Source organism: Geospiza fortis, unplaced genomic scaffold (genome assembly GCF_000277835.1).
Source record: "Geospiza fortis unplaced genomic scaffold, GeoFor_1.0 scaffold237, whole genome shotgun sequence".
Lineage (NCBI taxonomy): Eukaryota > Metazoa > Chordata > Aves > Passeriformes > Thraupidae > Geospiza > Geospiza fortis.
This window is the reverse complement of record NW_005054319.1, coordinates 6,493,541-6,517,801: the sequence shown is the minus strand read 5'-3', so window position 1 is coordinate 6,517,801 and position 24,261 is coordinate 6,493,541. Positions and strand designations below refer to the sequence as shown.

The following is a 24,261-nucleotide window of genomic DNA, read 5'->3' as shown; positions in this document are numbered from 1 at the left end:
TTCTTAGATCAGAAAGCTCTGAGCAGTTCTGCTCTTTTTCTAGATATGTATCTCTGTCAGGAAATAGGGAGAGTAGCATTGCTCTGAATTTATGGGGAAATTATGTTAACATCTATATGTGAAAGCTAAGTAAGGGTTAGTGGGAAAAGACACCCCAGTTCCTAATGTATTATTGTCTAGAAGGGTGTTTCTGTCATTACAGGGTGTGCAGAAAGTATTTACAGGCCCTGGAAACTATTATAAACTTAGACATTCAAGATGAAATTATTTTGAATTTTTTACTCATTATGGTCTTTTTTCCCTCCCCACAACTGTTTCTTTGTTCTCTCATTTATTTAAAATAATATGTATCAGGCACAGAAATAAGCCACCACTGGGATCCTTATTAGGAGTTTTATCATGCACTAATTGTTTGAAATTACAAGATCTCAGAACATTCCTCTAGTGATCTACTAATGTACATCTTGCAGGGAATGTGGAAAATCTTGCTTCAGAACTGTGTGAGTTCCTTCTCTTTTTGGGCAGGTGTCTAAGTTTTTCTCTCTCATTTGTGTAGAAAGCTGTGAGAAATACACATCACAATGCGTATGTAGGCATATTATAGGATAGCTCAGGCTGGAAGGACCCACAGGGACCATCAAGTCCAACTCCCTACTCATCACAGGTTTGGGACGTAAAGAACTTGGGCTGAACCCTTTGTGTACATCACAGGTAAAACCTGCTGGGAAATATCTTGCAGGGGCATGGGGTGGTTTTGTGTGCATGGTTGAGCTCACATCATACCATCACCATTGTTTTCTTATCCCTTAATTGCAGTCCTCATCTTAATTTTCATTGCATTTCCAAGTAATGTGATATTCCACATAAAATTTGACCATGATCTAGTCCAGATGAGCCAGACCTTGTTTTCAGCTTGGAGGCAGAGTGTCAGCTGCCAGCAGCAAGTGCCACAAGCTGAGCTAGAGGAGAATCGTGCGCCGGTCGCTCACTTACCGACTGCCTTTAGAGACGCGTACTTGTTCAGCTCTTTGCCTGGGGGCTGCTGCTCGTATGGGTTTGTGATCTGTCCCAGGCTGGGATATGAATGTTGATGTGCCATCTGAGGAAGGAGGGGAGATGTTGGCATGACATTATTCATCTGTGGTGGATCTGTATTAAAGAAAATCAACAAGCATTAAGTAAAGAGTAAATTAGACTTAAGGTTTTCAACGTCATTATTGAGTACAGATTAGACAGAACATGCCCTGAGATTTAATGCAACAAAACAGCGTTTATTACAAAATGGGAGTCTGAGTACAGCAGACCTGTACTTTGAACAGTTAATGGTATGATTAAAAGCTGACAAATAATTATGGCAACACACAATAATTTTTGTATAAGAAGGTCTTTGAACTAAAAAATAGGTTTTCAAAACAATTAAACACCGACAATACTGAATTTGCTGCAGCATTAAGATACAAAGCAAAACATGGAGTTTGTTCCAAGTTAGACTGAATACAGGGCAGTAGAGTGGCTCTCTGCAGCAAAAGAGCCAGACTCATTTAAATTGGCTCAGGCTGCTGCACATTCACAGTTACACTGCTTTTAAAACCAGGAGCGGCTTTGTTGTTTGCACAGTGTTATGTTGTGTTCTGTAGACAAGCATCACAGTGTAAAATGTGCTTTTTTGCCTCATGACTATCATTAGGTGACTTCTTCAAAGCACACGCTTTGTCCTTATGTTTTCTCCTCTCCCCTGATGTTGGGTATTGTAATATCATACCAAGATCATGTTTTCTGTAGCAGACATACATAAAAACAGGAGCTAATCACTGCTTATGTAGAGTTTTATGCCACCAATAACCCTATACCCCTTCTGAAATTGATTTGTTCCTATTTAGTAGAGAATACAGTCTGTATGCTTTTCTTTGTAAGATAAAATTTATTTGTTGTTTCTAGTGTTCAGTTCCAGCCTCTGAAACATTTGATCATAATTGTATGCTGCACTCAATTTGCAAACCTAAATTTCAACAGATTTCAGAGTGGTCAGTGTATCTTTTTTGCTGAGTCTTTCTCTAGGCTATATATTTTGAAATACTTTGAGCTGATTGGCAATTCTAGAACCTTCTCATGGCTTCTGCAATCACAGACAAGCACATTTTTCTCCTACAGTGAGACCATGGTGCTGTCCTGGTGACAATACAGTAACTCCCACAGCATGGAGCGCAGCATAGAGATCATGTAGACAGAAAACTGGTCAGTTATGGGAAAGGCAGTTTATTGTGATGGATGGATTGGAGCATCCTCCAAGTGCCCACAGGATCTGGCAGGAGCCAAATATCCCTGCAGTTTGCCAGGATTTTAAGGAAATTGAGCCACCTGGCTTTCCACAGCTCATTAATAAGCAGGAGCTCTGAAGTCAGTTAATAGGTTTACTGCTGAGAGAGAAAAGAAACCAAAGGTGTTTTTTAGCTTCTTCCCTGTCTGTGGTGTCTGGTGCAGCCTCTGCTGTTCTTGCTGGGGCTGCCCCTGCAGAGTTCTGTCCATCCCACACACCTGTGCCTAAGGTGGGAGGGGACCCTGAGGTAACAGGACAAAAACTGTACCAGTGCTATCATTCTTCTTGCTGTTACTGATTCTTAATAAGGAAGAACCAAAAATGAGCAACTTTTCTGTTTCAGAATTCCCCAAAAACTATTGGAACATCTTTTGAATATTTTTTGATAGTTTACCTTGAAAGGGTAAGTTGGTTAAGTCAGCAATTTCACAGAAACAGTTGTTGTTTTAAGGAATTGTAATTTTGTAGTAAGTAAAAATTCTCAGTATGTTTCTGTTCAGTTCTAGTACTGGCATGTATGAGGCAACTGAGTGACTCTTAGAGCAGGAGTTTCTGCAATCCTATACCATTCCCATTCCATCTCTGGAGTACAGCTGAGGAGAGCCTCTCAATAGAATGGTTTGATCTTTTAAATATCTCTCTCCTCTGGCTGCATCTGTGAGTGCACTTTGAGTAGGAATGCCAGCACAGCTGTATTTCAGTAAAGGGTAGCACTGAAGGTACCAGCATGGGTGGGACCTTCACTGTAAGGAAAGTGTCAACTTTTAACCCTACAGTCATTGATTTGTCTTCTGAGTAGACCTAAATCAGTACTTCATGGACACTACTGTTATGAAGTTCCCTTGTGGCAATTATTCAATATGTCAAAACATCATGATTTCACTGCATTAGAAATATTATGAGCACCACACTTGCTGCTGAAATGACTTCTAGCCATGGAAACTTGTAAAAACAATGTAAATAAGGCATAGCTAACTAGGACAGGTTTCTGTATGTGTTTCTTACTTAGACATATCAGTTTTATTCAGTCATGTCTCTAAACACAGTGGAGAGAGCTACCCCAGGAATGTACTGGCGAAGATGACCAAGTTGAACTTGTGCTTTGTCCGGGTGTTCAGTGACAGACTGTTGCTTCTTGGTTGCTGGGTTACTGATGGTGCTGTCATTTTCTCCCCTGAGTGTTTACAAAGATGTAAAGAAATATGTTTTCAATTTCTAGATCTTCTTTGACTTCTCTCCTGTCTTTTAAAAGCCCAGAACTCTTCTAAATAATGAATTTCAAGCGAATTAAAGACAGTCATTCTCACACTGCCACACTGACTAACACAGTGCCCCTCACACACAGCCAGATGCTTACACAAGACTAAGTCATCACATACAAGACACAGCTCCAATTACTCATTCAATTGGCCATTTGCACAAAGTGAATTAAGCAAAAGGCCACCTCTGGCAAAGTGCATTTAGCCATATTGAAGAACGATTCCTATTTATAAAGAGGCTCCCATTAGAATGAACTCCTAGGGCCTACAAGAGAAATCTCAGCTTGGTATATACATCTGTCTAAATCTGAATCAAACTAAATTTTAGTCTAACTGGCCATTGCTGCTCAATGTTGCATGTGTTCACAAGCTCACTAAAGTGTGATCTGATTCCTTACCTTTGGGTTTCTAGAAATAAGTGAGCAAATGGGACACTTGTGTCATTTTCTCCCCATGTAGTTAATATGACAATGTGGGTAAGTAAATTCACCTGTATTTGGATGCTTCTTAGGAAACGCTCATAACTGAAGCAGCAGTGGTGCAATGTAAATTCTGCAGCAGTTTGGGCAGTGCCAGTCTAATCACTGCAGGAGCCCAGTAAGCTGTGAGCAACTGGGAGGTTTTGAGCAGCACTGCCCTACCTTGGGGCAATCCATATTTGTAACTAAAAAAGGGATTGGCCTTGGTAGTATCATGCTTAACACTCCTTCAGTCTCAGCAATACAGAACTGGGATTCTCTCAGGAAGTAAGACATTTGATTCACAATAAGACATTAATTCACAAGATGTTCATGCAAAATCTGAGATTTGTTTTTTTTCCAATGTGAAGATGGAAAAAATAGTAATTGTTACATTTCAGGGAGGAAATAATAATAATTTGGATTCTTCAAGGTACTTTGTGATACAAGGGACTGGTTTCAGTTGGAAGAAAGTTTAACCAGAAAAATCCCTCCCAGCTTTACCAGTGACCCCTTGTGCCAAGTGGAATTCTTTATACTTGTAAAGCAAATATTCTGTGATTGGTATTTGCAAATAGCTGCTTCACTGAATGGGGTCAACTTTAACCCGAAAGCTGTGGCTGTGCTCACAGATTATTTTTGGCAATGTGACACTGGTATTGTCCACCACAGTATTCCATACAACCAGCTGCATTGTGCCCCTGCCAAGTTATGTATTTATTTTTAAAAAGCAGAGAGTATGAACATCACAAAGACTCAAAAAACTGTTTGTGCCACAGCTTCTAGCATGAATAATCAGACCTGATTAGCAATGGTGATGTTGTTAAAAACCTGCAATACTCCCAACCTATCTTATTTTCTGCTGAAGCGAGGAAATGCAATGCCAGCCTGCTCCCTAACCTTCTGAAACGTTGAGGGGTCATTGTGGATGAAGTGTTTCTGGTTTGCTCTCTGTCTTCCTGCTACCAGCCCAAAATGAAGAGTTTGGAATATGCTGGAGCTCACCACACACAAGTTAGGTGTCTGATGGACAGAAAATGAGACAGGGAGAAAAAGAAAAATTTAAAAGTTTTTTTTTATGCTGGAGTGTTTTTGACTGTAATTCCCTTAAGACCTCTAGGTTTAGAAAAGCTGCTGGGGGAACACATGGATAAGAAAATAACTGGAAGGAAGCTGCACCAAAACCAGTTTATAGCTAGAAAAACTGAGGTTTATATTCCAGCCACCAACAGTGAGCCTTTGGAAATGTCTGAGGCATTGGTTTCTGGTCACATTCCCAGTAGCTGACAAATATTGATCATTACCATATCTCTTTACTACCTTGACCTATAGCTCAGCAACTAGTTAACTGTTTACTGCATTTTTCAAGTGAAAATGCTTTTTGGCACCCCTTGCTGATTGTGAACTTTGGAGTTAGTTTAGTGTGAATCTTGTGGCAATAATGTTATTGGTCACTGTAATTATTCTGCACTCTGTCCTGTTAAGATGGTGTTACATCTGATTTATGCACTTCATTCAGGAACCAAGCAATGGGCATGTCAGCAAGTATTAAATACAAATAAGAACTCAAGGTAAAAGTAATCATAGTTCCATGTATGAATGGGACAAAAGCCTCAAAGATGAGTGGTTTGATTTCTGCATTTTCTATAGCATACACTGTGCCTTCACCTGGTTTGATTAATCTTGTCAAGAAGCTGCCAGAGACTTGGGGTTAGAGGAAGGGCTGTGAGGAGGCTGCAGCAATAATGAGCTTGTTCACTGCTTCAGAGCCAGGAGCCTGCCATGGGCATCCCTTGAGCTCAGCCACTTCCCTGCTCCTCTTCAGCCACAGGAGAGTGGAACCTGCTCTGCAGAGTGGCCTGGGAGTCATTCCTTTCTGTACAATGGAGTCAATGATTCAGTGCTTGAGGACAGGGAAAATGAACAAACTCCATAGGCACAGAATGGAATCTATTAGGAAATGATTGGTTACAGGCATCAGGAAAAGCACAAATGAGAAAGGCAATGCAGTAACAAAACAGGAGAGGGTGGGGGGAGGCCAGGAAAGCAGAATGAGATTTTGCTATAAAAGCCACCTGCAGACACACATACAAAAGAAATGAGAACAAGACAGACAAAAGAAGTCTGGGAAGTCAAAGGGGAGAAAAGAGAAAAATCAGAGCAAAATATAATAATAGCTGAGCATTTTCAGATACTCAGGAGAAAAAGATATGCCCTGAACTAACTCAAATTGAAAATAACAGCTATGAAAACAGGAGAGAGCTGAGTGATTAGAGAATATCAGTATAAAATTGCTCCCCTCCCATCCATAACTACAATGACATGAGAAGCATATTTGCCTCTTTGTTCTTGGGTCTAATATACTTAATCATTAGACCAGCTCATCCAGCACTGCAAATCCATACTTGTGTTCCTACAAGCTTCACCAAGAGAAGCTGCAGGTTCTGGTTCTGAAAAATCCCACATATGATGAAGACTGTAGGATTTCAACAATGTGACTATGGCTGTAACGTAATTCCTTTCTGTTTCTTCCTTTATTATAAGACTGTTGTCCATTCAGGACTCACTGTTGTACTGACACTCCAACCTTTGCCCTATTTGCTCTTTCCTCTCTGTAGGTTGTCCCTCTGCAATTGAACTGACCCTCACAGAGGTTTTGTGTTTGTGCATTTTCTTACACCTTTAGTACGTTGTGTCTTTGTAGGTTTTGTGATGCCATTGTCATTGTCCTTATTTACATTCTTTACCCCTTCCTTCAGATTTGCATTAAATGCTGTATTTTAAGGATATCTTTATTCACACCCAGCTCATACAGGGGTTTGTTCTGCAGAGGGTGGTGCAGCAAAACCAGGCTGCCATGTCTGTGAGACAGTGCCCTGTTTGTGCACATACTGACACCCTGAGGTGTGTGGCAGCCGCTCTGCCCACACTAAATGTGTGACAGGGGCTGACATGCAAAACATTCTCTGAGAGGTGGGTGCTTATCCCATACTCTAGGGGTTATTCCCAGAGTGAAGAACAGGTTATGCCCCAAAACTTATAAAGCTGAATAATTTTGTTTTTATTTGCTGTTACAAATATCCATGACCTTATTCACCACATAGTTGAAAAATGATATTTCTGGTCTTCACATATTAATGGCATTCTGCTGCAACATTTTCCACAGTCTAGCACAAGTCCTAAACTGAAAGGTATTCCTCTCATCTAATCTTAATTTCTCTGCCTTGCAATTTAAGTGATTTTGTATTTTTGCAAGAACAGATGCTTGCAATCCAACTTCCTTATAATTCATTATTTTAAATGCTTTTTTACCACTTTTCAAATATTTGTCTCTTCTGTGAAATAATAATTTCACTACTTTCAATCTTTCCAATCTTTGATCATTACTGCTGCCTTTTTTCAACACTAGTGGCCTTGCAATGAGGTTCTACCCTCAGTAATCCACAGAGCCGTGTTGTCCTGTATATAATGCTGTTGTGTAAGTCATCCCTATGTATCTTTGTCCCTTAAGACCTGCAGACTTTTTTTCTTTTCTCATCAGTGATGCACAAGTCATGTGAGTAGTTGTCTTGTCCATAAATGTGATAGCTCTGAGACAATACATATTTTTCATGGCAATTTATGCTAGTCAGTGATCTGTTCTGTCTCTGCACCATATCACGAAAACGTTCTTGTAACACAGACAACCTACCCATCTAATCACAATCACAGAAAAGATCTGAGATGATTGGGATGGCATTTCATTCAGCAAAAAAAGATGTTTCTGTTAATGGAAGTGACAGTCTACAGTATAAATGCATGTCACCAAACATACTGACTGATGCATCTCTCTGTCCTAGCAAGTCACTGCAGGACTCAGTCCCATCGTGCTGGGATTCTCTGTGGTGCCACTGAGCGCAGGAGTCTCCCAGCACACTGAGCTCTGAGCTTTATATTCACTGCCTGCTCAATGAACCCCTCACTCTGCTGCTGTGTGCCATGGCAGAGGTTGTGTGGTCCCTGACACAAAGGTAACCTCAGTGGTCTCTGAGGACAGGCTGTCCTGCCCCCCAGGAGATGCAGTTCCACTGTCAGAGCAGAGGCACTGGGCTCCCTCTGGCCCGTGGTGCTGGGGCTGTGCAGCACAGAGCACAGGCAGGTGAGGGACACCCAGCCCTGCTGGGAGTGCCTGTGCACCAGCAGGAGCACAGTGCTGGCTGACCTCAAAGGAGGGACAGCATGGCAGCTCTGGGCACCTTGATCTCATCTGAGACACCCACCAACAAGGTTACTGTGGGTGCAGTCTTCATGAGGGAGAATTGCCGCAGGGAGATTCATGAGCTGATGTTCAGGGACAATGCCTTACACCTGGACATGGGAAAGAAAGTTGAGGAGCCAGGTCATAAAATCCATGATGCTCTGCCTTTGGTGCTTATCTTAGAGGAGCTGATTTTCCTCTGGCAGGAGATGAACTGCAGAGATCTATCAGTGAGCTGTGTAGTGACAATGCTGCTTTTCCTCAAACAATGCCCTATGTCTGTTTCTAAATGGCAAAATTCCCAAGCTTCCTTCCACTGCTGTGGAATTCTCTGCTGCTGTCAGATGAAGGCACTCACACCACACTCAAAACCAGATGGACTCTTTATGTGAACTACTTTTATCTGAAGTGAAGATGAGGACAGCACTAATTTTACAATATAAATCCTCCCACCTCCACTCCTTTAATTTTCTATCTACATCCTTCAGAAACTTACCTATGTGAAAGTCAGAGATTGTATTTCTTTTAATAATGATATAAGGGGTGGGTGAATGGGTGGGAGTGGAGTTGAAACATAAAAGAAGGAAAATCAGTAGCAGTGTGACCAAAGAGATGTGAGGCTCCACTGCTGTGTCCAGCCAGGGAAGAACACTCAGTGTTCCTGTAAATGGGCCTTTTTCTCACTAAATGTGCTGCAATCACTTTATGTTCAAATCTATGGGAATTACAGATATATATGTATATGTAAGAATCTTATGCCTGTGAGCTCTTCTGAACTCTTTGGGACAGCTTGCAAATGGGGAAAGAGGCAACTGCATCTTTGTCTATCAGTTAAAATCAAGACCTGTAGACTGAAGCTTCATCCAGGTGAAGTCTGTGACACTGTGAGGTGCTGAATTCTTTGTGGTCACAGGGATTTAGGAGATGGGGCCTTCAAGTTTCAAGTTTGGGCTCCTCGTTTCTGGTTAGGCTCCAAGTGTGTAGGAGCAGAGTTCTGTGAAATCAGTTGGCTGTTTTACTGCCATCCGAGGAGGGTGGGAGTGGAATATCACTGGCCTTGTGACTAAACTGGCTGGAAGCCTCTCTCTTCTGCTTTTCATTTCCCCTGGGCTCCATACTGTACCATCACACTCACATCCTTGTAATATTTTCTGGGCTCTTGCTTTACAAAAGAGCTGCAGTCTGAGGTTGGTTTTCCATGTAGACTTTTATTATGTGGCAGTGGATCTCCTTTTATGAAGGTTATTTTTATGTCCTCTGGAGGTTTGCTTTTCCATCATAATTACTCACAACCTGACAGACTTATAATCCTCTGATAGGATTTGTGACATTGTAATCTTCTCTACCACTACCCATTGTGGCTTCGCAAACAGAGGATTATAACCTCTAAGGAGGCAATAAGCAGATGAACTCTGGAGATATCAGGACCCTGCTTCCATATCAATTTCCAGTGCTTGAGTTGTGGGAGGGCAGGGAGCAGTGCTGTGTTCTCACTCCTGCCCACGTTTCTGGTTTTCTTCATCTTCTTTTGCCTCAAGTAGCAGAGTTGAGAAATTAATTAAACCCACCAGTTAGACATACTTTGAGCACTGCAAATATCCTTAGCGATGCAAATTAAGAAAAGATAAATTCAGCAAATTTGACTTACACAACAGATTTTTTTTATTGCCCAGAACAATATTCTTTATGCTTTCCCAGTTGTTTTACAAATCAAACACTCCTGTACCTTTCCCCAGAAAGAGAGTCTGCTAAGATGTACCAGCCAGCTCAGATCTGTTGTTTTGACTGCTTTGTCTTTCAATGAAATTACTCTATTTCCAGCAATTAATATGCTTTAACACAGGGGCAATGTGCCTGTCATTACAATGTTATTCTAAATGTTTGTATGCCTTATTTATTGCTTTCTTTAACTGTAATGGTTTGAATACATTAAAAATTTCCTTGCTTCAGGCATCCTATTAATTTGTCTATTACCTATCCATATACATGTAGTAACAGTAGAAAAAGATCAGACAGTATAAAATTATAGAAGCCAACTTTGTGCCTTTGTTATTCACTGTTTTGTCTAAGCAGTAAGTTAGCAGTCCCTTGCCTGTAGCTTTTGGGTAACAAATTCTCTGCAGAATTCTCACATCATTCAAGGGCAAAAGCAATTAAGAGTAAGATTTAAGGAAGAGTTAAAATAGGGAGAAAGTTGCTCATTGTTGTTTCCATTCCAGCCAGCAAAGGTGGAGGACAATTTTTCTAGTGAATTATCTGGTTAATGGGAGACTTAAGAAATATTTTGCTTCAATATTTATCTCACCTGAAACACATCCCAGTGGCATCTTCTGTCCTGACATACCTGGCCCAGCAATGGAGATGAGTGTGCTTTTTACTTTCTGGCAAAATCTAATTTATTCTTTTAGAGTCTTTCTGAAGAGGAAATTCTGTCAGGGACTACAGTGCAGCTGTAACATCCAGGTATGGCTCTCTCCTCCCAACCCCCATGTGCAGGCTTGTTAATGTCAGGTTCTGAGTCTCTTAAGCAATCAAAAGCTCAGAGAAAAAAGACAGGTCAGGGAAGAGTTAGATTCTGTTCCCAGATATATAGTCATAATTTGTTAACTCTTAAAACAGCAGAGAACAAAATTTGTTGCCTATGAAGTAGGTTGCATGTTCTCCTGTTGCACAGACTCACTGGAAATTCAAATGACTGGCTTTTCAAAGGATCATGACTATTCCTTGTGCTGCAGCACTTTATGTATTTTGAAGTCTCAGCACCACAGAATGAGTGTTGTAATTTTTCTCACATAGAATGATTAGAGGTTTCAGAAATCCAGCCTTTCTGAATACATCTTTCTTGAGGTTTGGCATTTCATGTCTTCTCATACGTCTCATATCTTGCAGGATGTCTACTTAATTATGCCCTCTAATATACAATTTCTTCTCTGGCATCAGCAGAGTTTTGTTGATCCATTTTTGCCTTCAATCCCCTAAAGCCCAAAAATCCTTTTATGTCAGACTGCTCTTCACAATGATTGTTCTTAAACACATTTAATAGGAATGCACCTTGTTTTTCACTGCATGTTTCAGCTTTTTGCGATCTTTTGAATTCCAATTCTGTCCTTAAAATCTTTAAAACACCTTCCAACTTGATGGTGTTCACAAATGTAATAAGTATATGTACACTGTCCCATTGTCCTCCTCATTACTGAAAATATTGGAGGCAGAATAAATTACTACAGAACTCCATTCACTGCATCCCTCCACCAAAAAATAGGATCATTTAGAATTATTTTCTGAAAACAGTTTTCAGACAATTTTGCACCAACCTTTTAGAAATAGCTTCTGAAAGCCTATTAAAAATCAGGATTTTTTTATATGTACAGCATTCCCCCATCCATAGGGCCTGTTACACTGACATGAAAGGGAATCATTCACGTTAAGCTCCATTTATTCCTGAGAAATCTGCATTAGTGGTTATTCATGACCATGTCCATTTCTATTCCTTTCTCCCTTCCTTTCCCTTGTCCCTTAATTCATGGATTAAATGAATACTAAATTGTTTTAATTCTGTTTTGTTCTAAGGCTTGACAGCACACCTTGTTTTTGAGTGTTTTAAAGAATTTCCTCTATTGGATGAATGCTGAAAGATAATGACACATGGTGGGCCCAAGTCCTTTTTCCCAGTGTGCAGATGAATACTTCTGGGCCATCAGATAGAAATGGAATATAATTTTTCCAACAGGTCTTCAAACCTGCCCCTCTTTTCCTCAGGTGTGATCCCTCCTCTGTTTTCTGATTATGATTTTTATTAGTTTCTTGAAATTGATGTTTTGGGTTTTTTTTTAGTGAATAGTGATGTCCTGCCTTCCAAAAGGGACAATTTGATTCTTTGAATCTTTAGATGTTAACTTCTAAACACTAAAAATAAATAATTTTTAAAGTACTGTTTTAGAGCCCTAGGTATTGTTCTTTTAATCAACGCCAAGCCTTATCTAAGCAGGCATTTATATGAGCCGCAGTAATTTGGATTGGCCCTTTATGCAGAATAATATCCTAACATTTAGCTGCTTAGTTATGGTGTGTTCCACATTGTTATTGCAATGATTTCTAGAGTTGAATTATTTTCTATTTACATAATGTTGTTTTATTCAAATATATGCACAAGAGTTTCAGGGGAAAATAATTAGGTGAGACAGCATCACACAAATAACTCTTTTTGAGAAGGAAAACAAAGTCTTTGGTGAGGGAGTCTCTCAGACTTAGCCCATCTCATTTGCTTTTGGCCACTGAGGTGAATCTTCAGATCTAACACTGCAAGCAAAGCAGAGTGGGTACGTGCTGTGTGGGTAAATTCAGAGGTGATCTGTGCCCAGCTCATTTTTAAAGTGAATCCCATCTAACCCCCTGGCTGTGGTTATCAAGGCCCCTTGAGGAGTGTCTGACTCACATCTGGTGTCCCCAGAGCCCAGGAGCAGCCCCAGCCCGGGCAGGGCAGGAGGCTCCTGCTCTCCCCAGGCCACCGCCAGGTGCTCAGCCCAGAGCTGCTGCTGGGAACCCACCACACACCCCTTCCCTGCTCTGACACTCATTTACTCACAATTGTTTCCTGGTGCAGCCACTGATGACATTTCAGCAAGAGGTAAAATAACTCTGTTTCATGCTTAGGCACTAGAGACAAGCAGTAATAGAAAATGAAGAAATGGATTTTATAATACACTTTCCTTTTTGCAGCTAAAATTGTGGATTTCAGAACTTGTCCTGAGGACCAGGGGACAAATATCTTTCCATATTCCCCCTTGGAATTACCACTCAGGCATTTACTAGGGGGGAGTACTCACGTTATATATTTTTTAATTTATATCGCAATTTTTTAGGGAAATTAATATCACATTAAAAGCTACCATTTAATTTCAATATTACAAATAATCTTAGGAATAATTCCAAAGTGTAAGTGACTTCAGCCTTCAGATTACTTGATTTTCCCTATTGATGATGTACATCTCCTTTTGAAGGAAGTGCCAAGTAGATAGGAGACTGGAGGAAAAGGAAGACAGAAAATCTTCCCGTAATTAGGACATAGGCAATCCTGTATCAACAGGAACTTTCTATTCCTCTTTAACATTTCAGTAATGATCCCATTTTATTTTGAACCTTCAGACTTAAAAGACAACTGTGAGAGCTGCTGCCTCTCCCCCTGTGTTATTTTAGGAACCTCTTATGTGTAATTTCTGTGATCAATAATGTCCCTGCACATACCCTGACGTGCAGCATAGAGATGGCCTAGTTCTATTTTTGCATTTTAATGGCCTTTTGCAGAGTGACACCTCTACTCTCAAAGAACAATGATGAATATATGTCTCAATAAATGAGAAAACCTTGCTGCTTTGGAGAGGCAAATTTCAGCGGCTTTTAAAAGTCTTCCCTCACCTGAACACACACTGAACCCCTCCACCCAATTGCAATCTTTTTGCCAAAATGCAAATATTTTCTTCTAAGCAGTCTTTACTGAAAAGCATTTTCAAAATAACTGCAGCAGGCCAGGCACAGGTCCTGTTCCTCTGGGAATGAGGTTTGAAGGGCTGCATGATCGTGGGCACGTTGCACAGGCAAGAATAACACTGAGCTGCCAGGAGGAGAAGGCTGGAAAAGCCTTCGCCTGTCCAGTGATGGACTCAGGATGGATTAGTCCTGCTAGGCTGAGCAGTGAGCCTGTGGCACTGCCCTGCTGTGAGTGAGAGGTGCCCAGGTGTCCCTGTGGGTGTGCCCAGAGCCCTGCAGTCAGCAGTGCTGCACACACTGCAGCCAGGACAGTCCTGCTGGGTCAGTGTCCCAGGGCTGTTCCTGCCTTGTGCTCCATCCCCTCTCACCCTGCCATGCTGCAGGGAGCCCTGACACCCACAGCTCCTCCTGCCAGGGAATTGTACTGTGTCAGGCTTCTCTCTGAGCCTTTTCTTTTTGTTGTATTTCTGTTCTTCACTAGCCTAAGTTAGACCTTTTCCTGTGTCTTTCTCCTCCCTATGATGTGTGCTGGGAATGACTGCTCGGCTGTGGGACATCTTCAACCACATCTTCTCTGGAGTTTATTTGATTTGTCTGTGCTATATTGCCCTCAAAAACATCTGCACACAGGTGTCTGTGCTGTCTGTGCCCTCAAAAATGTCTACATACAGATATCTGTGCTGTCTCAGGGAGGCAGTAATAGGATTCAGATCTCTAGGAAAGTATCTCCAGCCTAAAGTTTTGCCTTCCACTTTGGTGTGTCTACAGCAAAGAAAGTTGCCTCCATAAAATCCTTGTTGGACAGTTTCTTTTCTTTTTTCTGGAATTAAAAAGTATTCCTTCCTGAAATCTCTCTGCTAGTAGGTTATCGCTTTTATGGCCTCTATTTTCTTATGATTCTATTCATTCTTTTCTCTATTTCAATACAAACTCATATGTTGTATAATTTGATAGCTGAGGCAAAAGTATAAAAATGTAGATCTGATATTTTGAAAACTATATTATTTAATGTGACGTTTTGATCAGTGCTCAGGCTTTACTTTGCTCTTGGTGGAACTGGCACTTTTTGAGAATGGCAGAATCAGAGAAATTTAGAACATTTCTCAAGCTCTGTCTGAACGTGTTTCATGAACACCTACTTTAATGGAGTTAGGCCAATATTTATAAACTGAATTTCAGTAGTTCAGCACATCTTCAGTAGTGGTACCTCAGCGCTGCTCAATTTACAAATGTGCTGCTGCTGAATTAAATTCACAGTACCTTTTCCCTCCTCAGCACAGCGCATTTGCCTTTTGTGTTTATTTGCCTTTTTCATGATCAGTGTGCCCCATGTCACACAGAAACCCTGTACCCCAATGAGCACATCTCACCCCATCCATCTCCTTGACCTTCCTGACATGACCAACTTAATCAGTTTCTCATTCAGAGCTGTGTGTTATAACGTCACCAAGATCAACAACCCTTTTCACAAAAGCTACTGAATAAAAATGAGTTGTTAATTTAACTCTCAATCCATGCAAATGAATATGGGTTGCTTTTGCACTGGAGCCTTGAAGGTGGGGTGGTTGTTATCCCATGACATTTCCCTCAGGTCTGTCTTTTATTAAGCCACAGGAATTTTATTTCCAGTTTGGAATATAACCACTCTCGCTGGTGTCTGTATTCATGCAGTATTATCAATGTACCGAGGACTGACTTCACTGTCTTGGGGATTTTTCTTCTTTTATTTAGCTACATTCCAAATAATAAGCTGTTGTCTTACAGTGCTTTACTTCTCAGCAGGGTAAGTTTAATGGGTTTACAGAATGTGAGGAACATTTCAAAACTGGACCTTTTCCCTCCTGATGAATTGATATTCAAACAGAAATTCTGGGTGTTGGGTTTCAATAATTTGTTACAGTGCCACTACATCAAATTTAAGTTCCTCTAAGAACCATGATTAGCTGATACAAAATGATGAATGGGGGACTGCTAATGATGCTAATTAACAATGCTTTTGAGCCCAAGTGCATCTTGGCAGGAGAACAACACCCGGGACGGATTTTGAGTGTCTGCCCAACGGTACCTGCCTGAAGTAAAATGTGTCAGAAGTCGGGCTGAATAGGGGACAGTTTATAGCCCTTTATAATACAGGCTCTTCTGTCATGTCTTTCTCCTTATTAGCTGGGCTGTTGTCACCCACTGGTCTTTCACAGTTCAGTTCTTCATCCAAAAACTAAGTACAGGCCCAGAAGGAAAAGTAAAATTGATGCTTCTATTCTCAGACATTTCTAGTTATAACCCATTACTCTGCATACATTATTTTTAATGGATTGCAGAATGCCTCTTTAGCTTTCTCAGAATGTCTTCCAAGAACAAGGCTTTGTGGACTCCTGCCAGGCACACACACGTATGATTTGTATGCTGTCCTTTTCTTGTATTGTTGGGAGCAAAATTGTCTTGGCAGCAGCTTTGCTTCTCTGCCTTCAATCTTGTTTTGCTCTAGAACTCATAGAAGCCAAAGTCTCAACCTTCTCTGCCTTAGTGTCAACTACAGGCAGGTGCTCAGGGCCCTGTTTTCTGGGAGCTTTCACTTATGACAGGTTAAATTACCACTCTCTGAAAACTGAAATCCTGGGCACAACATCATCAACGGGGGTAAGCATGGGGTCAGGTTTTCATCCCTGGGACTGTTACCTGCCTGAAGGGCTTTTGCTGCTGGGCAGGAACCTTCCTGCTCAGCTGACTGAAGCAATAAACTCTTTCAAAGTTACATAGATTATTGGGAACACTTTTCCATGCAGTCTTGTTTTTATTTATTTATTCCTGATGTGCTAAGAATTTGCCAGGCAGAAAAAGGCACAGTCCCTGCCCTAAGGGGAGCCTGCTGGAAGCTCTGATATTTGCATGCCTGTGAACTTCCTCTGTGACCAAAGGCAATGTCCTTGTATTAATTCTGTCAGAACTATTGCTTCTCACAGCATGGTACTGTAAATAATTTCTGTTTACAATAATGGATCATTACTCAAACTTCTCACAGAAGCTCAATATGCCGTAAGTGGTTTTCCCTTTGTATTTATTATAATTTACCTCCAACGTTAATCAATGCTACCTCAGGAAAATTCTGTTTGTATTATATATTTAGAGCCAGAAATACAGTGGTTAGCAGTTTGTTTCCAGTACAATAACAGATAAATCATGTAGCAATCATTTTGTCTTCTCTTCTATATCTTAATTATGGATTTTCAGCCCACATTTTAATCTTTTACATGGCATGTCTATGCCCTATTAAACAGTCATGTTTCACCCAGGGGTGGTTCTTGCTGATATGATCCCTTTGCTTTGTTGGTAGGGTAACCTGCCTCTCTTTCTCCACCTTTCCTAGGAGCAAACAAGTAGAGGTTTAGTTAAACAGCAGTCTGGACTCAGAGTCCAGTCCCTCGATTCCCAGCTCCACCACAGTGACTCTGTGTGCTCATGGTGAAGTCACCAAAAGACTTGCAGTGTTAGTACACCAAGTGTCTTTGGAAACACTTCATATACTTCTGTCAGCAGGGATTTTTTTGCATTTTCAGTTAGACAATTGTTATAATGCCAAAAAAAAAAAAATCTTTTTTTTTTTATTTAAACTGGTCTGTGCAGACTTTCTGGGAGTTTGTGTTTGCTCATTGCACTGGCCTGGCAGAACAGATTCCTCTATGGTTGAGAAACTAAGGACTAGTATGAGGCAGCTTAGTAGGAATGGTTTCATTTGCAGCAGGAAAAAAAAGGTTGAAATGTATATGGTGATATCCTAGAGCCTTGTTTTACCAAATAGTTGGAAACAAAAATCAAGTTAGACAAAACATTATAATCAAGGCAATAGCAATAATGGCTCCAAGAGAGATGGATCTGCCATTCTGTGACAGTACATCCAGTGTGGAGCCTTTCCACATCCAGTACAATCCACACAAAATGCAATATTGTAGCCAGAAACTCAGATGTCTGTATTAGAACTTATGATCTTAATGCACAGAAAGCACATGGACAAGTAACCTCAGCAGCAAGATCTTTTTGATTAAATTCTGTATCTGCCAGAATCACTTATATCCACAGAGAACCACTGATGTTTTGTTATCTCCTCTAGTGCTTACAGAAATTCACATCAAAAAGCCCCAAATAAATGGAAAATAACTTTGAAACAAAGTTTGTCTTTCATTAAACACCAGTTGTCCTTGCAGTTCAGAGTGAGGGACTGAGTATAAAAGGTAGAGAGCATTACACACACAGACACTGGATCAGGTGTCAGAACAACTCTGCTGAACACTCTCTCTGACTTACATTTGGGTTAACAAATGCTCAGCAATCCTAATTTCTTTCAGAAAATTGTAGGAGAAAAAGGATTATTTACTTATATGCTGTACATATTTCATTCCTTGTTTTGCAGAACATGGAATTTGGAAGTGTGTCCAGCTTCTCCCCGTGTTTTTATTAGGTTTTGTTTAAATGTTTGCAACTCAGATGTGTTTCCAAGCCGTAGCAGAATTCTGTGGTTTGCCTTCTATCAGCATAAGCTGGAGAAAGCTGTACCACTCTGAGACTATTGTCCCACAGATAAATACTGTCAGGATTCCTCCTTGTGTGTCAACAGTTATTGCATTGATTGAAATAGATTGTCAGATCTTTCTCTCTTCAGATTGGAGAGAGACCCAGAAGGCAGATAAATATGTGCTTAACTGCCAATTATGAATCTGTTTGGCCTTGGCAGGACTAAAAAATGTAATAAGACTTTCCTGTCTCTCTGTTTGAAATTCAATAAGAAAAGAAGAAAGATTTTTCTATTATGTTTTGGGGTTTTTTTTCCTCTTATGGGTGGATGAGCACCCTTTGCTTAGCTCTTTCTTTTCACAAAATAATGGAGGCTCAAAGGGCATTTCTGTAATTTATTATACATGCATCAGTCCACTTGACTAGAGATTGGTGAAAGAACCTGACCTTTATCATGATAAAGGGAATATAAGTCAGGAACAGTTTTGATGTTGTAGGCACTCTGTCTTGTAGGTGTACATGAGCATGTATTTGTTTTAGAATGATACCTGTTGTCACTTCCTGGCAAGGTTTTCCTTAGAGAATCATCCTTGTTCACACTGATACTTGGACCTCCCACTGTGCATTTAAAACAAAGGCTTGAGAGATTTGCTCAGCTAAAGACAGTTCTTCTTAAACGTGCCCAGATGAGGGCAACAAAGCTGCCAGAGGGGTGGGGGTGTCCTGTGACAAGCAGATAAGGACTTGGGACGGGTCTGCTGTGGGGGAGAGAAGGCTCAGGGAGGATCCCGAGGAGGGGACACTTGGAGAGGGAGGTGCTGATCCCTCTTCCCTGGTGTGCAGTGACAGGACGTGTGGGAATGGCTCAGCACTGCACCAGGGAGGCTCGGGCAGGTCATCGGGAAGGATTTCTTTACCAGCAGCGTGGTCAGACACTGGAACAAGCTCCTTAGAGGGGCGGCCAATGCCCCAGGGCTGTCAGTGTTTAAGGGCATGTGGACAATGCTTTAACCTGCTTTAACTTGGTCAGGCAGTGCAGTGATCACTGCACTTCCAACTGGAACAGTCTATTCTGTTCTATTATTTTATGCCAGAAGTTGAGAAAGAGACAATGAGTTGAACAATTAAATTCTGTTTTTTCAGAACTATTTTTCTTGTGTAAGCAAATGACACGTTCTATGCTTCAGGGTATTAAAATCGGAGGCTTTTCTGGGGAGAGAAGGTGCAAACAGGAGCTGTGGTTTGGAATGAGTGAGCTATTCTGCCAGCAGCAGGTTGCTGACTTTATTTTCATTTTATACCAGTTTGCTCGGGGAGCCACATTGCTCAGCCTCTGATGTCATATTGTGTGTGAAACAATAACACAAACCATGTAAAAAGAGAGGGAAAAGCACTGCTTTGCATTTTAAATCTGAACGTGTAAAATCCCAGCTCAGTGCAGGAGCACATTTGATGAGAAGTCTCTGCACTCAGCTCTCTCAGCTGTGTCTGGGACAGCCCAGCTCTGGTGCTTCCAAAGCCAAACCAGCCTGTTCCCAGCTGGACCAGGTACTCCTCATAATCACCTTGTGCCTTTAGACACATCACTCATGTAGAATCCTAGACCAGTTGAGGACATGAAGCTCAAGAGCAGGCTTTAACCTGTATTATTTTATTTTTCATAGGGGACCCATCTGATAAAAGTGCTTGAGCACAACATATTAAACATCTAAAGCCATCCCACACAATGCTGCTCTGCAGGTACCTTAGTCTTTTCCTGCCTAAAGACCACATATCCTCAGTCTAGTCCCTGGTGGTGGATCATTTTCGTTGTGTGGGGGGTTTGGAGAAAACCCCAGGTTCCAGCAATATGGTTTACAGGAACGGCTGTTTTCAGGATTCAGCCCTTTGCAGTTCAACCTTCAACCACGCAAGCTGATTATGCAGGGAAATAGCCAAGATTTGCATGAGACACTGGAAAACATGTTATAAAATTTTAATATATCCTCCTCCAAATAGCTTTCCTTCATACCTATTTTTAGGGGGAATTCAACTAAGCATTATCAGAGGCAATATCAACAGCACAGAACGATAGATCTGCACACAGCCGTAAGAAACAGCACCTGTTAATAACCTAAACCATTCCATCATTTTTGTGTGCTATTGGTGTGATTGTTTCCAAGAACAGAATGGAGAGAGATGTGCTAAAGCTCTGAAGTTTGGGTAATTATTGTACGTCAGCAGCAGTTCCGTGTGAGCCAGGACAGCCACCCACTCCTCCGCTTGGAGCTGTGTAAGACTAAACGGGCACAAATGTGTTGATATATTGTAGCCAGTGATTGTATATGTGTCTGCTTCACAGGAAATCTCTATTTTTACAGTGGAATGTTATAATCATTGAAGGAATTTAAAAAAAAAATCAAAAGAAACCCCAAAAAAACTGTAGAATTAAAAATACACAGCCTGGAAAAGAATTAAGGTAAAACAACTGGTTGTTTGGGAAGGTCAGCCACCCTCTCCAGAAAAAGACAGCTGGATATGGGGTGTAATTTTTTTTTCTTGAAAGCACCAAAGTTAGAAGTGTTATTAAAATGTAATAATTCAGAGAAAATACAAAGAACTATAATTTATGTTTTGTTAAATTAAGAATTCACTTTTATTCCCCAAACCACTTGAAGCTAAAGGAGTCTGTGCTTCAAGAGACCTGAAGCCCTGTGGAAAAACTCATGGCTTAAACCTAATGAGTCTTGAATGAATAGTTCTGATTTCAAAGCAAAGTACAACAGAACAGCCTCTTGAATATCAACTAACTGCAAGTGTCATAATCATCATGTAAGAAAAATATTGAGTCTTAATTCTAGCTATGTAAAATTATATCAAATTCAGTTGTGAGTTCATTTTTTCCTGTGGTGGTATTGGTAAGAGAAAAAATAAGCAGAAATAAATGTCTGTGGGCAATTACATTATAATTGCTGCTGGCATTAATGACATCTATTATTCATGTGTTTTTTCCCCACTCCTAAATAGTAGAGAATCATGAGTATTTTTTGTTCTTTAAGAAGAGTAAAATGAGGTCTAAAAATTTAAATATTGTAAATTTGTGTAAATATCATGTTTTTCTCTCATCCCAAGTCTTTAGAAACAGGCTACTTCACAAGTCTCAAAGAATGCAGTTGTTTATCTCTTATCTTGGTTCTTAGTGTGAAATCCACTGGGCTGTAATCCTGACCACATTAAAGCCTGTGGCAGCAGGCCTGTGTCCCAACAATGGGCTGCTCCCAGAAGAATGGGTTTGCAAGGTGGATTTCCTGATGGAGACAGGAGCCCAGCTTTCCCAGAATCTGTGATTTGGAACCTCAGCTAAAGCTGGTCAGAAGTGCTTTGAGTGGAGAGCGCTGATTTGCACAGATGAAAGCAGCACCCATGGCAGTGAGGTTTTATCCACAGGCTAATGAAAGGGCCGTGGTTTGGAGGCTCTCTCTGCCTCTGGCACAGCTCAGCCGAGCATCTCTGATCCCTGCCCAGTGCTCAGAGCTGCTCTCAGCTCCCTCAGCCTCTGCCACACATCTGAGGAGCTGCTGGGGGATGGCTCCAGCTCCTGGCTGCTGTGCAGGGTGCCCATGTGGCACTGGGGGTTTGGCTTTGCAGCCTGCCGCTCCTCAGGACTTGGCTGCCCAGCTCCACAGCTGTGTCCGTGAGCTGCAGGACAGCCAGGGCTGGGCTGGCCTTTTGCAGGGACTGCTCAAATACTTAGTTTTCATCCAAACCAGAAACAAACCAAATTCTGAAATTTCAAAACCCTTTCAAGCACAAAGCAAAATCTGCTCCCCTTACTTTATTGCTCTAGGTTGTACCTGTAGTAGTGTTTTCTTGTCATAGTAAACACAAAATAGAAGCATATTCAGTTGCTAATGAGCAATAATATGTATTCAGGGTTTCTCCGATATCTCCAAAACAAACCAAAGTGCAGAATATATTCTCCTGGAAAATGCAAAAGCAGGGGAAAAAAATCATATCAACAAAGTTGCAAAATCTCTTGAAAATCTAGTTACACTAGAAAGCATCCTTCAGCAACCGACGTTTTAATAGAAAATAACTCAGTATTCTGCTGACCTTTACAAGTTTAGCCTTTATACAGGAACGAACTGTTTGAAAAATGTCTCTCTAATTCAGTTGTCACAAACAGGCACCAGAATGTGCTTGATCTGTTTCATGAGCAGAGGCTTCGTTTTGATTTTTCACGAGCACAGAGTTTGGTCTTATGCTGTCTCCCATAGTTCTCAGCTGCCTGATCACATCTATTTCCTCACAAACAAAAGGCTGCTTGAAAAAACTACATATGTGACTGAGATAATGAGGATGATAATGGAAAGTAATCTTGGCAATTATTGCAGCTTGCACACCGAAAAGCAGCCCCTGTATCATTTCCAGGAATCCCACAGTGCCAAGCTGGTGAGTGAAGGAGGAAGGATCCAGAATGCTGCTCACATGCACATTCCATAGATCCAGGAGGGACAGGGATCCATGTGCTGATAGGCTGCAGCAGCCAAGGTATGAGGGATAATGAGCAAACATTTATGACCCAGGGAGCTCAGCAACAACAGCAACCCAGACTCCAGCTGTAGCTGGTCATTATGCAATGCCACTTGCTCACCCATTCGGACTCCTTTCGAATCAAATTGAGCTCCTGCTTCATAGCAGCTAGCAGGACAAAATATATTAAATTGTGACAGAGGAAGGAAACATGAGGAGTGACAGACTGTCTGATAGTGTAAGCCCTCAGACCAGCCAGGCCTCCTCCAAGCAGAGAATGACAAGGATAAATATGAAAGGAACTAAATATTTCGAATCAAATTTTACTGAAAATGTGTGAAAGGACATGTAAGGACCCTGTTGTTGTTAGAAACAATGTCATTAGTTGTCATTAGTTATTAATAACAATAATCAGCAGAAAAAAATGTCACAAAGAGTATTCTGAACTAGGAACTGACTTTCTGAACAGAATTGAATTTCTAGAACTAATTTTCTAGTTCTATTTATTACCAGTTCTTTTCTAAAGAATGTTTATGTAGATGAGAAAGTATAAGAACCCCATTTCTGTATTTCCTTAAAGGCAAAGGTATAATTGGACCATTAAACTTCATTGCTTTTCTGGAGCTAACGTAGCGCTCCTTTTGTGGTGGCCACACTGCAGTGGTTGTTTACAGCTGGACTTGCACGTCCTGTAGGCATTGCTCTGAAATGTGCTGTGCTCAAGCCTGCTCCTCTGAAACCTGCAATTCTGAAACATGCTGCTGCACTCAGAGATGGGGCACTGACTCCCAAATGCTGCTCTCTGTAGGAAGATCAGCCAAAGCACTTCTCTCCCCTCCTGTTCCATAGCCTAAAAATGCACCAAAGGTTTTGCACCAGGGGTGAGATTCTCTCTTGCGAATGGAGCAAACAGGTAGCGTCTACGGCAAGTGGGATTTATTTACACATTGTTTAAAAGTTCCCAGTAGATTTTGCCTGGCAGGAGCCCTGCTCAGACACGGGCCCACCTGCAGCTGGCAGGGTGGATGGAGAGTGTGAGCCTCAGGCTGAGGCAGAGCGGGGCTTTGTGCTGCGTTTCGGCAGAGCTCTGCACGCCGAGCCAGTATGGGGGTTCTGGGGGCAGAGAAGGGATTGCCAGGCTCCCCGAGCCCTGGCTCCAGAGCCAGCCGGGCCCCCGTGTCCCACACCGGGCCAGCGGTGGCAGGAGCGCCGTCGGGGGCTGGGCAGCGCTGGTGGCTGGCACAGAGCCCTGGGAGGGTGGTTGGTGATTCATCCATCCTGCCGGGCAGAGCTGCGCTGTGCCGGGCTGGGCGGGAACGGAGCCAGCCGGGCTCCTGCTCCAACTGGCGTGCGCCAAACATGAGCATGAGAGTGACCTCCATGGGGTCACAGGCAGAGTAAAACCCATTCCGCCTGTTGCAGGGAGGTGGAGCTGCCTTCTGGCCAAATTCCTCCTCCAGCTCTCTCTGACAGGAATGGGGAGAG

General features: G+C 41.6%; 1 protein-coding gene across 1 annotated transcript in view; it reads right to left on the bottom strand.

The window, feature by feature from the left end:
• SHISA9 (shisa family member 9) overlaps positions 1–24,261 on the bottom strand; it is a 174,197-nt gene that overhangs the window by 18,885 nt on the left and 131,051 nt on the right. Inside the window, exon 3 of the mRNA XM_005420417.2 lies at positions 994–1,149. Within this exon, the coding sequence (XP_005420474.1) occupies positions 994–1,149 (156 nt within the window). The remainder of the gene's footprint in view (positions 1–993; positions 1,150–24,261) is intronic.